Genomic DNA, 14,733 nt, shown 5'->3' with positions numbered 1-14,733 from the left:
CTGGCAACCCGGATGCTGAAACACAACTGACTTCGTGATTGGTAGATAGGTGGAGGGTGAAGCATCAGGCCAAAACACAACATGACAACATCAACATCAGTTGAGGGCTGCAACTATCACTTTTAAATGACAATATCCTGGCCAGACTACTGTTGTCAGTGATATAAGTATTTGAAATGAACATGATTTCTTAATGTCTAGTGACATATCAGGGCCATTTTATGATTAATTGAAATACATTTCTTACATACAGCTCCTTTAACATCATCGTAATTACCATCATTGCGCTGAAACATTCGCTGCCTAGAATTTCCCAGAATGCACTGTTGAAACCCCTGAGTGTGGGTTGTTTGCTATATTCTCCCTTTTTTGTAATTAAGTATATTGTAAGAACAAAGTACAATAGCAGGAAAAATAATCACCCCCCCCCCCCCATGTACAATACTCCCCTTCCCACATAAAGGTCTAAATCGAATTGTAACATTAGAAAAGAAAAAAAAGACTAAAGCATTGAAGGAAAATAAATGTAAAAAAGGAATAATTAGTCAGATATGGAGGACAACTGCATATTTCATCTACAAGTGAGATGCAAGGTACACAAATGGTACTAGAAGAATATCAGTCATAAAAATTGTACAGTAATCTTGTTGATAAATAGCTATGTTTTAATGTTCAGCCTGTTACAGGTAATTGAATCATCAGCATCCTAGTATTAAGTGGATCAAGGTGTCTGCTAGTGCCCAAATTTGTGTTCATGTTCAACTGATTCATAACAGGGAATTTAGGAGTGGAATGAGATGAATCTCTTTTTTGTAGACCCTGTCTTAATAAATTGCATGTATTCATTAACTGACTTATTTAATTTAATAAAACATTTTCAGGTGAGGACCCACTGGTTGATGATCAGAGCGATCAGGACATCAACTCAGTGGCAGGTGTTCTTAAGCTGTATTTCAGAGGGCTGGAAAACCCCTTGTTCCCAAAGGAGCGTTTCCTGGATATGATCTCCACCATCAGTGAGTGTTGCGTTCAGATGCAGGAACGCTCAAAATGTCACTGGAGTGATTCAATCTGAAATTACTCCATAGATTCCTGTTATCTGTTGTATGCTCTTATTGGAACTTGGCTTTATCTTTCCAAATTTTTTATTTTTGTTATGTCTGTCAAGAGAATGTTTAATGAAACACAGATTGTGTTGTGACTTGTGATTGTGGGTTTTTTTTAAATATAATTTTTTTTATTAATCAAGAATGCATGAAATTGATCAAAAGTGACAGTAAAGATATTTATGTTGTTAGAAAATATTTATAGTTCCAATAAATGCTGTCTATTCATTTTCTATTAATTAAAAAACCCTGAAAAAATACATCACTGCTTCCACAAAAACATGCATCATGCATCACATTGATAATATGAAATATTGCTTCAAATCAGCATATTAGAATGATTTCTGAAGGATCATGTGACACTAAAGACTGGAGTAATGATGCTGAAAATTCAGCTTTGTCATCGCATGAATAAATTGCATTTTACAATATATTAAAATAGATAACTTATTTTAAGTTGTAATAATATTTCACAATATTACTGTTTTTACAGTATTTTTGATTAAAAAAATGCAGCCTTAGTGAGCATAAAAGTCTTCTTTTAAAAAACATTTTTAAAAAAATCATACCGACCTCAAAGCTTTGAGCAGTTTGTAAACTTTGAATGTGGAGCTGTGGGTTGTTTTATTTGAATGTTGGTTTGTCGGTTGCTTGTTTCAGAGCTTGAGTCATCCGCTGAAAGAGCCCACCACATCCAGCAGATCATCGTCACCCTTCCTCGCACCATCATCATTGTCTTGAGATACCTGTTTGCTTTTCTCAATCAGTAAGTGGCCGTTTCGTGTACCATACTTTGAACCAGCTGATCCACAATCACACACGCACATACATTCTCAAAAGCGGGAGGCTAATCTATAATTTTACCGCATTACCGTCTTCACAGCTTCTCTGTCTTTACACTGTAAATCTCCTAGTAAATCACCATTTATATGAATGGCAGCAGTCTCAAGCAAAGACATTCATTATATTTACAAAGAGCTATTCAACAGCCCCCACTGTTCTTGTCTAATTTATGACCATGTCTGTCAAGGAGTGCTTTAGAGAATATTTACGCCAGGAAAAAAGCCATCAGTCTGTACTGTACTATACCTTTCCTCTTCTCCTGGCTTTTTATTAATGCTTCCTGTCCTCACCCTCCCCCAGACTAAACAGAGAATTTGATTTCACGTCACGAGTTTTCCCTCTGACTTCTTCCCCACTTTCATTTGCTGTCGGTGCCCGCAGCTCTTGCAGCTGTGAACTTCAGTCGAGAGTTCCCAATGAGAGATGAGCTCTCCTCTGTTGAAAGATAATGCACTGTACATGAAGATGAATTCTCTGGAATAAAGTTATGAATGAATGTATTGAAATAGACAGCAGGAATAAGAGAGGAAGTTTTTTAAAAAGTTACTCCTGCAGTATTACGTCATGTAATAAGGACATGTAAAGCTTTTTCTCTCTTTCTCACTCTCTCTGTCTCTTCATCTTTCTAGTCTGTCCCAGTACAGTGATGAGAACATGATGGACCCATATAACCTTGCCATCTGTTTTGGACCCACTCTGATGCCCATCCCGGACGGTCAGGACCCTGTGGCCTGCCAGGCTCATGTTAATGAGGTCATTAAAACCATCATCATGCACAATGAGGTCATCTTCCCCAGTCCGCGAGAGCTGGACGGCCCTGTCTATGAGAAATGCATGACTGGAGGAGAGGAGTACTGGTGAGTTTGAAGATTTTAGCTGGATTTTGTTGTTACTGAGGAATGTCATAATTTCTCCATTAGATCCAGCTGTGGCTTAAACTGAGCTCTACTCCAAATGAATGGGGAGTTTAGCACTCAGGTCATATGAAGATGAATACCTTTGGATGACTTTTGGAACCTATTGCTAAAAGCTATATTTTTACTTCTAAAACAGATGGTTATAAAACCATTGAACCCTTACAAAAATGATTGTAGTGTTACAGTGGTGGTTGGTATCAGATGGAAATATAATATGGTTCTTTGATATATACTATTGTTCTAATAGATTAGCCGATTAATATACCATGGCTTTCACATGATATTCCGGGGCACTTAATGGAAGTGGTTTGCTTTAATATATAATCAAAGCAAACCACTTCCATTAAGTACCCCGAACATTTAGTAATAAATGTAAATAAGTTCAAAAAATCTAAATGTGACTTGTGGCTTTTAGTCCTCTATGCTCGTCAAACCATTTGATGGAGTCTTTAATATTGATACTAACAGGATTGATAACTAATGGCGTGACATTGCAAAACTGTAATTGCCATGGTTTTTCCAATGCTGGCATTATCACGTGCAGCTATTGTGTTTACTGTGCTCTTAAATGTCTCCGTCTCTTTGTGTTTGTATATTCACACAGTGACAGCCCTCACAGTGAACCAGGCACCATTGATGAAGCAGACAACTGCACCGAACCACACACAAGCGATGATGGTACACCCATTTTTGCATTCATTCATTGCTTTATACACACTCTTATTATTGTCTCTTATGGAAGGATGTTGTATTCAATTATATTGCATAAGAGACCACAAATAATCCAAAGCAGAAATCAGCATTTGAGGTTTTTAGCTTAGTCAATAGAAGTACAGTCAGATTTTTATGCTAGCCTTTGGAGTGAATGGAATCAAAACGACCACATATTGCTTCTTAAAAAACAGAAATATTGTTGTGTGTTTGTGTGTGTGTGCGCGCACATGCATGGCAAACACCTAATTGATGTCAAAACTGGCATTGAAACATCTGGGCCATATTCAGTTTGATCTAAACAGTTGATCTAAAAAAAAAAATACAGATTTAGAAATTTTGTGGAAAAAAATGATTGCAGTCATAGTCTCATATTGGCTGTGGTTGTTTGAATAATATATAGTATATATATATTATTCATACAACCACCGCCAATATGAGACTTTGACTGCACTAATTTCTTTCCTCAAAATGTCTAAATTTGTATTTGTGTCGTGTTTTCCAGTAAAACATCTAACCGTCCTAAAATGCAATGCATTTACTTGAGCAGCAAGAATGTCTCAGATTTTAATCTTTAAGGTTTTTTTTATTTATTTTTTTATTTTTTTACAGGAAAACAACAAAAATACTGATTAAGAAGAAATAAATAATAAAGAAATGCTTCATACACACCAGGTTGTGGTGTTTGGTGAATATTATGATTGACATCTAGTTCAGCCAATCAGAGTTGTGCCCTTTAAGCAGTGTGCATCCTTATTGGCTGGTGGGCTATGAGGAGATAAGAAAGATGAAAACTGGCAGCACAGATTCATAAAGGGTTATGTGAGATTCCAGGTCTTAAAAAAAGCCATTCTCTCTGCTTTTTTCCTCTCCCCCGCCTCACCCTCTTCATTTCTCACATATAAATGATAACATTGTCTAGCAACATTTCTGTTGCTATATTAAATGAAGAAGCAGACGGAAATATCTCTTTCGGCCCAGTTTCAGCAATCTTTGCGCTTCATCTCTCTCTTTCAGCCCCTGGTTTTCTCTGCTTAATTGCCTCCTCCTTTGGCTTTATCAGTTTGTTTTCCTTCTCTCCCTCTCTCTTGCACACTCTTTGTTCAGGGTGAGTAAACAGGTCTCACGGGGCTTCCTGCGCCTGCTCCCTTCATTTACTGATTGATGGAGCTGCACTCACTCGCTAACCCAAAACATCAGCCACACTGCTGATACCATCTCACGCATACAGCATGCTGCTCATTAAAGAAGTCATACCAAGTTTTTTTTCAGATTCTCTAAGACGGTTCACCCTTTAACTGATGAATCAAGAATTTATGTTTTTTATCACAAAAAATAGAGCATTGTTTGTTTTTCTATTTAAAGGTGCACTTTTTTCCACTTAAAGGTGCAGTAAGCGATTTCTGAGTAACACTCTTGATAAACACACCCCTCACTTCATTGCTTCGCCCCCAAAGTGAACGAACACGCAGTGCAAGAGTGGATGTCTCTTTATCATAGCTGAAGCAAAGCAAAATAATGCTTTGTGAAAAATAAAGTGAAGATTACAATCAAACGACAAGGACAAAAAATTAATATACAGTACACTAGAGTATATACAGCAAGAGTTTGTTGTTAGTCGCCAGCTGCACACCAGCTCAAGACAAACAATGACACTTAAAACTGTCCTGTTACAATAGCTAACATTTAAAACAACAACATATCTTGGTTCTGTAAAACAGCAAACCAATGTTACTCCTGTATGGAGCAGAAACAACGCAACCTCGGCATCTGTTTTCAGGCCCTCCCGCTTAGGTCTCTCTAGTGCTGAAAAAGCTTGTCTAATATTAATACGGGTCCTATAATCCTTCTTTTTCCAGTGATATTCCTCTGACCTTTTCTTTTTTGTAATGTCTTTCAGCCATCTCTCTTTCTACAGTCCTTCTTCAAATCTCCCTCTTGCTCACTCTCTCTTCTCCCTCATCATGAGTGGACACGCCCCCTACTGCTGATTGGCTACAAGTGTGTTGTGGTGCTCAGTCCGATCCACTTTCAGCAGCGTTTCTCAGAAATCGCTTACTGCACCTTTAAAGTTTTACACATAAAGAAATTATTACAGAACAGAAAAGAAATTAGGGGCGAGACTTGATTTTGTCCATCGGTAATTGATTGGATTGTTGTGGTTTGCTATTGCTGTGATCTCATGTGAGTAACAGATTGTCCTGTCCTCACGCCGAAAAACAATAATGATGTGCATGGATAAATCATTTATAATAAATACTGCAATATTCCATAAAAAAAGCAAGAAATGTCGATTTTGATTTTATGGTGACTTTAAAATGGAGTACATTCAGATAATATAAGTGACCTAGCGGGCTATCTATTTTTATTTAAAATGTGGAAGGCTTCCTGTACAAAAACAGTCTGTTATGCTGCTTGCAAACTGTTTTTTGTTATCCTATTATTTTAATTTATCGTCATAATCAGTATATATATATATATAGACTGGTTATACAATAGATACAATAAACAGACTGGTTTGTAGCTCAAATAGTTTCACTGTTTACTTCTCATTCTTACATTTAGTCGTTTAGCAGAATAGGTAAATCATTCTTCTAGTGATTTACCTATAGCACCTAATTAATCAGAAATCCAGCACCTTCACAGGAAATAGCTTACTTCTGCATTGAAAAATAAGGTGGATTATAAAAGACAAATTGTGATTGAATGACCAGCCATGTCTTGCAATTTTGAATTAAACGCATACTTCAGGATAAATGACCCTTCTCTCTGGAGCTCATCAGCTAAAGCCCGCCTTATGCATGACTTCAGGACTGTTTGAAGTCACATGCTTTAGCTCCAAAACAGCGTTATCTCAACTTTCCCTGTAACCCTCAACACATGCTGAGAAACCGCAATCAGAATCTGAGCCTTCAATCCAGCCAATCAGGTGCAGTCACAATGGAAACAATCAGACGACATACAGAATAGCAAAGGCTGATTTTCTCTCTCTCTTCATTTCCATTCTTCCTCTTTCCTTCCACTTCTGTGCCATGCCTGGATTTAATTTCACCCCTGGGTGGAGATCCTAATGAAACTGATTGTTTTTTTTTAGTTGACTTGGAGATTTCTGCCAAGCGCTGATTTGCTCTGTATATCTCCTTAACCCTGAATGACCCCACTGTCTGTTTGCCCCTGGCAGCGTCTGGGGTGGGGGGTGAAGCGTGAAGTGATCTGTGGTCATATGATGGCATTGGTCACGTTAAATGGAAGCTGGGTGGCAGATTTGATAGGATTTAGATAAAGTCCAGTTTGCATTTTTAGTAACCCATCTGTATTAGAACTGTGCCTGTTTCTTTGTGGTCCTGATGAGATCATATCCTCTGATGTGTAAGACCATAATGTGATGAATGTGAATCTTTATGATATGGAATATAGGGTCTATTTGAGAAATAAATTAACCTTTTGCTGTGCATGAGCCTGTTGATGTTGAACAGTATTTTTTGTCTTAGCAATATTGCATTGTTCAAAAGTTAGTTTTTTGTTTTGTTGTTGTTTTTGTGTATTAATACTAACACTTTCTCTTCTATTCTATATCTATTCATAAAATTAAAAAAAACCTGGGAAGGGTCATAGCACTTGCATATTGTTGTCCAATTGTTAGTTTAACTGCTTCTATTGTTCTCATTTGTAAGTTGCTTTGGATAAAAGCGTCTGCTAAATGAATAAATATATAGTGTGTGTGTGTGTGTGTGTGTGTGTGTGTGTGTGTGTGTGCTTGTACAACTATCTTTGTGAGGACCAGTTTGAGTTTTAGACCATTGGAGTGAGGACAAAGAGAGTAAAGTGAGGACATTTTGGCCGGTCCTCACTTTCTGAGACCCCTTTAAAGGCCTGTTTGAGGGTCAAGACTTGGTTTTAGGGATAAGGTTATAATTAGGTTAAGGGTAGGTTTAGGGTAAGGGTTCGGGTTAGGCACTTAGTTGTGATGGGTAAGGTTAGGGTAAGTGGCTAGAGATTGCATTGTGTCAATGAATGTCCTCATAAAGATAGATGTACAAGAGTGTGTGTGTGTGTGTGTGTGTGTTCAGTGTTGTGCAGTATTTTTGCGTTAGGTCTGGACAGACAAATTGGAAACTGGTCTGGACATGGTGTGTGTGTGTATGTTTTGCTGAGAATCAGCTGGGAGCATGACAGATTTGAGTCTGGTGAAGTGCTCTGAAGCTCTTTGAAAATTTGTTGACATAATTCTCTGTGCAAACATGCTAATGAGCCCTAGTTTCACTGTTCCTCTCTCTCTCATACACACACAGAGGTGGAGCAGATTGAAGCCATCGCAAAGTTTGACTACATGGGTCGGACTCCTCGAGAGTTGTCCTTCAAAAAAGGCGCATCCCTTTTGCTGTATCATCGTGCATCTGAGGACTGGTGGGAGGGCAGACACAACGGGGTTGACGGCCTCATACCCCACCAGTATATAGTAGTACAAGACCTGTAAGTATCTATACTAAATAATTACTTTTTTAATCTAATTAATTTTAGTTATTTTATTATTTGGTGCATAACACAAATGTTTTTTGCAGCTTGTTGAAGAAAGGTCCTACTATTACTTTTTTTAGTAAGACTTTGATGTTTGCATCAAAAGTGATAAAATTGGTGGAAAAAATCCTATAGGAACCTGAGCCATATTTAGGGTCCAGGGGGCGTATTACAGAAACTTTCTATCTTAAGTCTCAAGTTAAGATCTGACAAGTTCATTTAGGATTTTTCACACATTTATATTACTGAAGCAAATCTTATGTTGATTTCGGATTCTTATCCTATCTTACAAAATCTCATCTTATCTGTAGTTAGGAAATCTTAAACCCTTCCATAGAGTTCGGTAATCAACTCTAAGGTCTGTTACCAATCAACCAATACACGCAAACAGCTGCTGTGAAGTAACACGGAAAAACTCAGATAATAGAAATAACTGAGATTAAAATGGAGAAATAAAATAAGTGGTGCTTTTCATTAAGTAAAGTTTTGATAAGCTTGGTAGAAAAGGCAAAGCCTAATCCTTTTATTTCATAGGAGTCTGTAATTATTTGTCAGAGTTTTGTTGTCAAAGTGCAGTCTTTCCACCATCAAACATCGCTGTTCTTCATCTTATATCATTAATACAGTACCAGTCAAAAGTTTGGAAACACTACTATTTTTAATGCTTTTGAAAGAAGTCTCTTATGCTCATCAAGCCTGCAGTTAAAAACAAAAAAAAACAAAAAAAACAGTAATATTATGAAATATTATTACAATTTAAAATAATGGTTCTCTTTTTTAATATACTTTAAAATGTAATTTATTTTTGTGATGCAAAGCTGAATTTTCATCAGCAAGTACTCCAGTCTTTGGTGTCTTATGATCCTTCAGAAATCATTCTAATATGCTGATTTATGATCAATGTTGGAAACAGTTGTGCTGCTTAATATTTTTTTATAACCTGAGATACTTTTTTCAGGATTATTTGATGAATAAAAAGTTAAAAAGAACTGTATTTATTTAGAATAGAAATCTTTTGTAACAATATACACTAGCGTTCAAAAGTTTGGGAATAATAACAATTTTTTTTTTAAGAAATTAGTACTTTAATTCAACAAGAATGCGTTAAATTGATAAAAGGTGATGGTAACGATTTATATTGTTAGAAATGTTTTTATTTTGAATAAATGCTGTTTTTATGAATAAATGCTGTTAACGTTTTACTCATCAATGAATCCTGAAAAAAGTATTCCAAAAAAATATATTAAACAGCACAACTGTTTCCATCATTGATAATAACTGAGTATCAAATTATCATATTAGAATGATTTCTGAAGGATCATAAGACACCAAAGACTGGAGTACTTGCTGATGAAAATTCAGCTTTGCATCACAAAAATAAATTACATTTTAAAGTATATTAAAAAAGAGAACCATTATTTTAAATTGTAATAATATTTCATAATATTACTGTTTTTTTTGTTTTTTTTTTGTTTTTAACTGCAGGCTTGATGAGCATAAGAGACTTCTTGCAAAAGCATTAAAAATAGTAGTGTTTCCAAACTTTTGACTGGTACTATATATGCGATGTCATTCTCAGACAGGGCTATTATTATGTGATTTTTATATTTGGCTATAGTTTTTTGTGGAGTTAGGATGCTTCTGTAATACCATTTTCCTATCTGTAGTTAAGATAAGATTATGTACTTAAGAAATGTCATTTTGTAATAGCTTTTGTCCTAAATGAGGTCCTAACTGAAATTGCCATGGTTACCAAACAGATAAGATAGGATTCTAAAGTTAGGATCTTTCTGTAATGCGCCTCCAGGACATCATTGAGACTGTGGACTTGTACCAGTAAAGGCTGGAAAACACTTACATGATAAAGAGTTGCTTTGGTATTGGGATCCTGCGGGTCCTGCGGGATCTGGCGGAAGCGGGTGGTTTTACCTTTGCTGTTCATTTATGTATTTGTATTGTATTATATTGCGTGTTTTGATAACAGGTTTTGATATCCTCCAACTGCATGGAATCATAGTCTGAAGTTAAAATATCAGAGTCTGTGCCTATCACACACTACGTGTTTTTCTGTGAAATCTGTCAACTCTGACAGACCAAAATCTGTAGACTGGCACAGACTTTTGGCAACTATTGTTAACTTATCCAGACTGCAAATCAGGGCAAAAATCTGAGCAAAAGTCATGTAGTGTATTCCAGCCTTAAGTAACCACATAGCAACATGCTAAAACTAATCAGAACCCCTTAGCAACTTAGCAGTTGCACCAACCACATTTTTGTCAGAAAAATGTAGTTTCTACTATTATGCACGGGAGTCTTGGCACAAGTTACAGGACAGTTCAATGCATGTTGCCCTGTGAAAGTGTTGCCCTCTGGGTAATATATGACTAATCAACCAGGCCATCTGGCCTGAGTTCATACCTTAATAGCTCAAGTGAGAATCAAATAGTTCCCGCCATTAACACTATACACTTTAATTAAACTGTAACAGCACTTAGTGGCAGTTGAAGAATGCTCTGAAGTCTTTGGCAAGGGCCTTGACACTATAGAAGCCTAATTGTGGTTCTGAAGTACTAAGCATTAGCGGCACCCTAATGTGCTAGGCATGCATTTATGTCAAAGCCTGTTGTGTGCACTGGGACACGACATGCTTCACTAAGGCTAAAGTGAGCTGAAAGAAAGACAATCTTCTCTCTTACTTTTTATAAGGTCTTGAGATGGCATGAAATTGCAGTGTCCTTGAGTTGGTCATATTTATATCAACAGCTGATATTAACTGTCCTACCGCTGTTTCAGTAATTACTAAAATGATGACATGCTCATTATCTCTTTGTATGGTTTAACTGATGTCAGTTTGATAAATGAGTTTATTAAAAGGGTCAGTCCATGCCCCATTCCTAATATTGCAAGATTTGACAGCAGCAAATAAGGAAAACTGAGGTTGCTAAAATGAAAAGAGCATGGATACAACCCGCTGCCAGTTACACTACAGTAGAGGTGGGTGAAATAACCAAAATCTTTTATCGCAATAGTTATTTTTTGCTGTAAATTCAACACCAAAATGCTTTAAACACAACATAGCCATATGATGTTATTTTCAGTAATCTAGTGACTTAAAAGGACAGTTCACCCAAAAATGAAAATGATCCCATAATTTACTCCCCCTCAAGCCCCCTCATTCTATGTGTATATGACTTTCTTCCTTCCGCCAAACACAGTTATAAAAAAATATATATATCCTGGCTCTTCCAAGCTTTATAATGGGATTGAATAGTAACTGAGATTTTGAAGCCCCAAAAAAGTGCATCCATCAATCATAAAAGTAATTCATACAATACTAAAACGAAGCTATGCGTTTTTGTAAATATAAAATATATCCAATGGAAAAGTATCCATATTTATAACTTTATAAACTCAAACTTGAAACTAAACTAAACTACACAGCGAGTCTAGTTCCGGCTGAAGAGTGACCTCTGACCCGACACATGACGTATTGACGAACGCGGAAGCGCAGAGGATAGAGCAAAACAAAATGGCGGTCACGATTTAGAAGTCTGAAACAAGAATTTTTTTAGAGAAATGTTGGAGGAGCTTGAGTTTGTTACCCAGCCCTGTTTATTTGAACTACGAGAGCAGTCTACTCTCACCTAAGCTTACGCTACTCTTAGGTCATATGCTTGAACTCGACCCTCTCGTGAATACATGGACGGATGTTACCGGAAGCTAGTGATTAGTTTATAAAGTTATAATTATGGATATTTTTTCTTACAATAACGCATCGCTTCACTTTAGAAGGCCTTTATTAACCCCCTGGAGCCGTATGGATTACTTTTATCATGGATGGATGCTCTTTTTTGAGCTTCAAAATCTATTCACTACCATTAAAAAGCTTGGAAGCTAGGATATTTTTTTAATATAACTAAACTAATATACGACTGTGTTTAGCTGATAGAAGAAAGTCATATACACCTAGGATGGCTTGAGGGTGAGTAAATTATAGGATAATTTGTATTTTTGGATGAACTATCCCTTTAAATGCTTAAAAAATGAAAGGTACACAAAGTTCGAGATGAAATATTTTGCAAACTGCGAGCCAAAAAATCACTGAATCCATGTTCATCAAACATCTAGTGAAAAGCCATACCAGAAGAATGGACGCTGTTTGAGTGGATCAGCTTCCTGTTAATGGCAATGGTTTTGAAATTAAGTGTTCAACAAGCATGTACTTCAATCATTGTAGTGTGTTTAAAAGGCTATCAGTAAACAGGACTGCTGAAAGATTGCATAATGAAACACTTGGGCTGTTGACTTTTTCTGAGACTTGTTTTTCCCATGAATGTGACGTTCAACAGCTTCAGATTACCAAACACCTTCTGCTGTCCTCTCCCAAGAGAACTGTAAAAGCAGGCCGAGAACATGCTGTGAAACTGTGATCAGTGGATGTTTGCTTGCTGTGGGCTGAATGAGACATGAAGTGAAAGGGATGTTGGGGCTGCTGGGACTGAAAAATAAGAAACCAGATGCTTGTTTCATTGCCAGCTTTATGTACATTTGTTTTGTGTGTGACAGTTTAGCTGGTGAACATTATGATGTACTCTACCGTTCAAAAGTTGACTGTCTTCATGATGTCTTCATGAAAATTCAGCTTTGCCATCACAGGAATAAATTCATTTTTAAAATATATTCAAATAGAAAACTGAAGAAAAAAAAAAGTGACACCACCAAACAATTACAGTTTTAAGTAGTGTACTTAGTTTATATATCCTACATTTTAAAATGACTTCACTTATCCATAAATTTGCCTGTGGTTTTGTTTTCAAATTATTGATATGATAAATAAGTGTTTTATTATTTATTTTAATTATTTAGGTCTATTTGTTAATCAATCAAATTGCACTGCTTGGAATCTTTCATAAGTCATCAGTGGTCTGCAGAGAAACATACGTTTTTTGTCTTTTTCTATTTAGGGATGATGCGTTCTCTGATAGCCTGAGTCAGAAGGCTGACAGCGAGGCCAGCAGTGGACCTTTACTGGACGATAAGGCCTCATCCAAAAACGATCTGCAGTCCCCGTGTGAACCTTCGCATGATTACAACTTTGGCGGGGTCATGGGCCGGTCAGTGGCTGATTACACAGAATTCTGCTTGTATTTATTCCACATATTTTCAGTCTCAGAAAAAAATAATCTAAATTATCCTGTTTCTCCTCACAGCTTACTTACTCTTCTCTTAAGGCTTGTTTGTGACATGAATATTTAACAAAAATCGTTAGACTGTACAGTATTTGCATTCAGCTTTGAGCTGAAACACAGTGTGACTGTCTGTATTTAAGCTTGTTGCAATCTCATTGTGTATTTCTGCAGGGTTAGGTTGCGTTCGGATGGGTCTGCCGTTCCTCGACGCCGCAGTGGCACTGACTCTCACAGTCCTCCACGAGACACACCACCACGGGCCGCGGCCTGCCCCAGCAGCCCACACAAAGTGGCGGTCACTAGGGGCCACATAGAGAGTCCCGAGAAGAGACGTTTGGGAACCTTTGGCAGTGCGGGAAGCATTAACTACCCTGAGAGGAAGGTCTATCCTGAAGGTCACCCGCTCAGGCCTGTTCCAGGAGCAACGAGACACAGCAGCCTTGGGGACCACAAGTCCTTGGAGGCTGAGGCTTTAGCAGAGGTGAGCGAGAGCGAGAGCACATTTTTTAGATTCTCATTCAAATTCACAGTATTGTAGAGCAAGACAGTGTTATTTTAGAATCACTGAGAGACTATTATTTTTCTTATTAATATTTTGAATTAGATTTTATGGTCTATATGTATGTATGTCTATATTGTTTATATTAATTATTTCAGTTTTAGTTTAAGTTTTTAAGGTCATAAAGTTACACTAAATGAAAATGGGTAATATAGTAAATCTAGCTGAATTTTTTTTAAAATGTTGACATTTTTGCATATTTTATTTCAGTTATACAGTATGTTATTTAAAGTAATGAAAATGGGTAACGCTTTTTTTTATTGTACTTTTTACATGCTAAATGTAGTTACTGTCATCATAAGTATTATCTATATATATATACAGTGAGGAAAATAAGTATTTGAACACCCTGCTATTTTGCAAGTTCTCCCACTTGGAAATCATGGAGGGGTCTGAAATTGTCATCGTAGGTGCATGTCCACTGTGAGAGACATAATCTAAAAAAAAAAAACCAGAAATCACAATATATGATTTTTTAACTATTTATTTGTATGATACAGCTGCAAATAAGTATTTGAACACCTGTTTATCAGCTAGAATTCTGACCCTCAAAGACCTGTTAGTCTGCCTTTAAAATGTCCACCTCCACTCCATTTATTATCCTAAATTAGATGCACCTGTTTGAGGTCGTTAGCTGCATAAAGACACCTGTCCACCCCATACAATCAGTAAGAATCCAACTACTAACATGGCCAAGACCAAAGAGCTGTCCAAAGACACTAGAGACAAAATTGTACACCTCCACAAGGCTGGAAAGGGCTACGGGGAAATTGCCAAGCAGTTTGGTGAAAAAAGGTCCACTGTTGGAGCAATCATTAGAAAATGGAAGAAGCTAAACATGACTGTCAATCTCCCTCGGACTGGGGCTCCATGCAAGATCTCACCTCGTG

General features: G+C 36.9%; 1 protein-coding gene across 1 annotated transcript in view; it reads left to right on the top strand.

The window, feature by feature from the left end:
• Nucleotides 1-14,733, top strand: part of srgap3 (SLIT-ROBO Rho GTPase activating protein 3) — a 97,338-nt gene that overhangs the window by 74,773 nt on the left and 7,832 nt on the right. Inside the window, exons 15-21 of the mRNA XM_084129144.1 lie at nucleotides 882-1,016; nucleotides 1,767-1,872; nucleotides 2,579-2,806; nucleotides 3,471-3,544; nucleotides 7,870-8,050; nucleotides 13,060-13,209; nucleotides 13,456-13,765. Of these exons, the coding sequence (XP_083985270.1) occupies nucleotides 882-1,016; nucleotides 1,767-1,872; nucleotides 2,579-2,806; nucleotides 3,471-3,544; nucleotides 7,870-8,050; nucleotides 13,060-13,209; nucleotides 13,456-13,765 (1,184 nt within the window). The remainder of the gene's footprint in view (nucleotides 1-881; nucleotides 1,017-1,766; nucleotides 1,873-2,578; nucleotides 2,807-3,470; nucleotides 3,545-7,869; nucleotides 8,051-13,059; nucleotides 13,210-13,455; nucleotides 13,766-14,733) is intronic.

This window comes from Abramis brama (genome assembly GCF_963993115.1).
Source record: "Abramis brama genome assembly, chromosome: 11".
Lineage (NCBI taxonomy): Eukaryota > Metazoa > Chordata > Actinopteri > Cypriniformes > Leuciscidae > Abramis > Abramis brama.
Note: the sequence above shows the minus strand (reverse complement) of the source record. Positions and strands in the feature narration are given on the sequence as shown.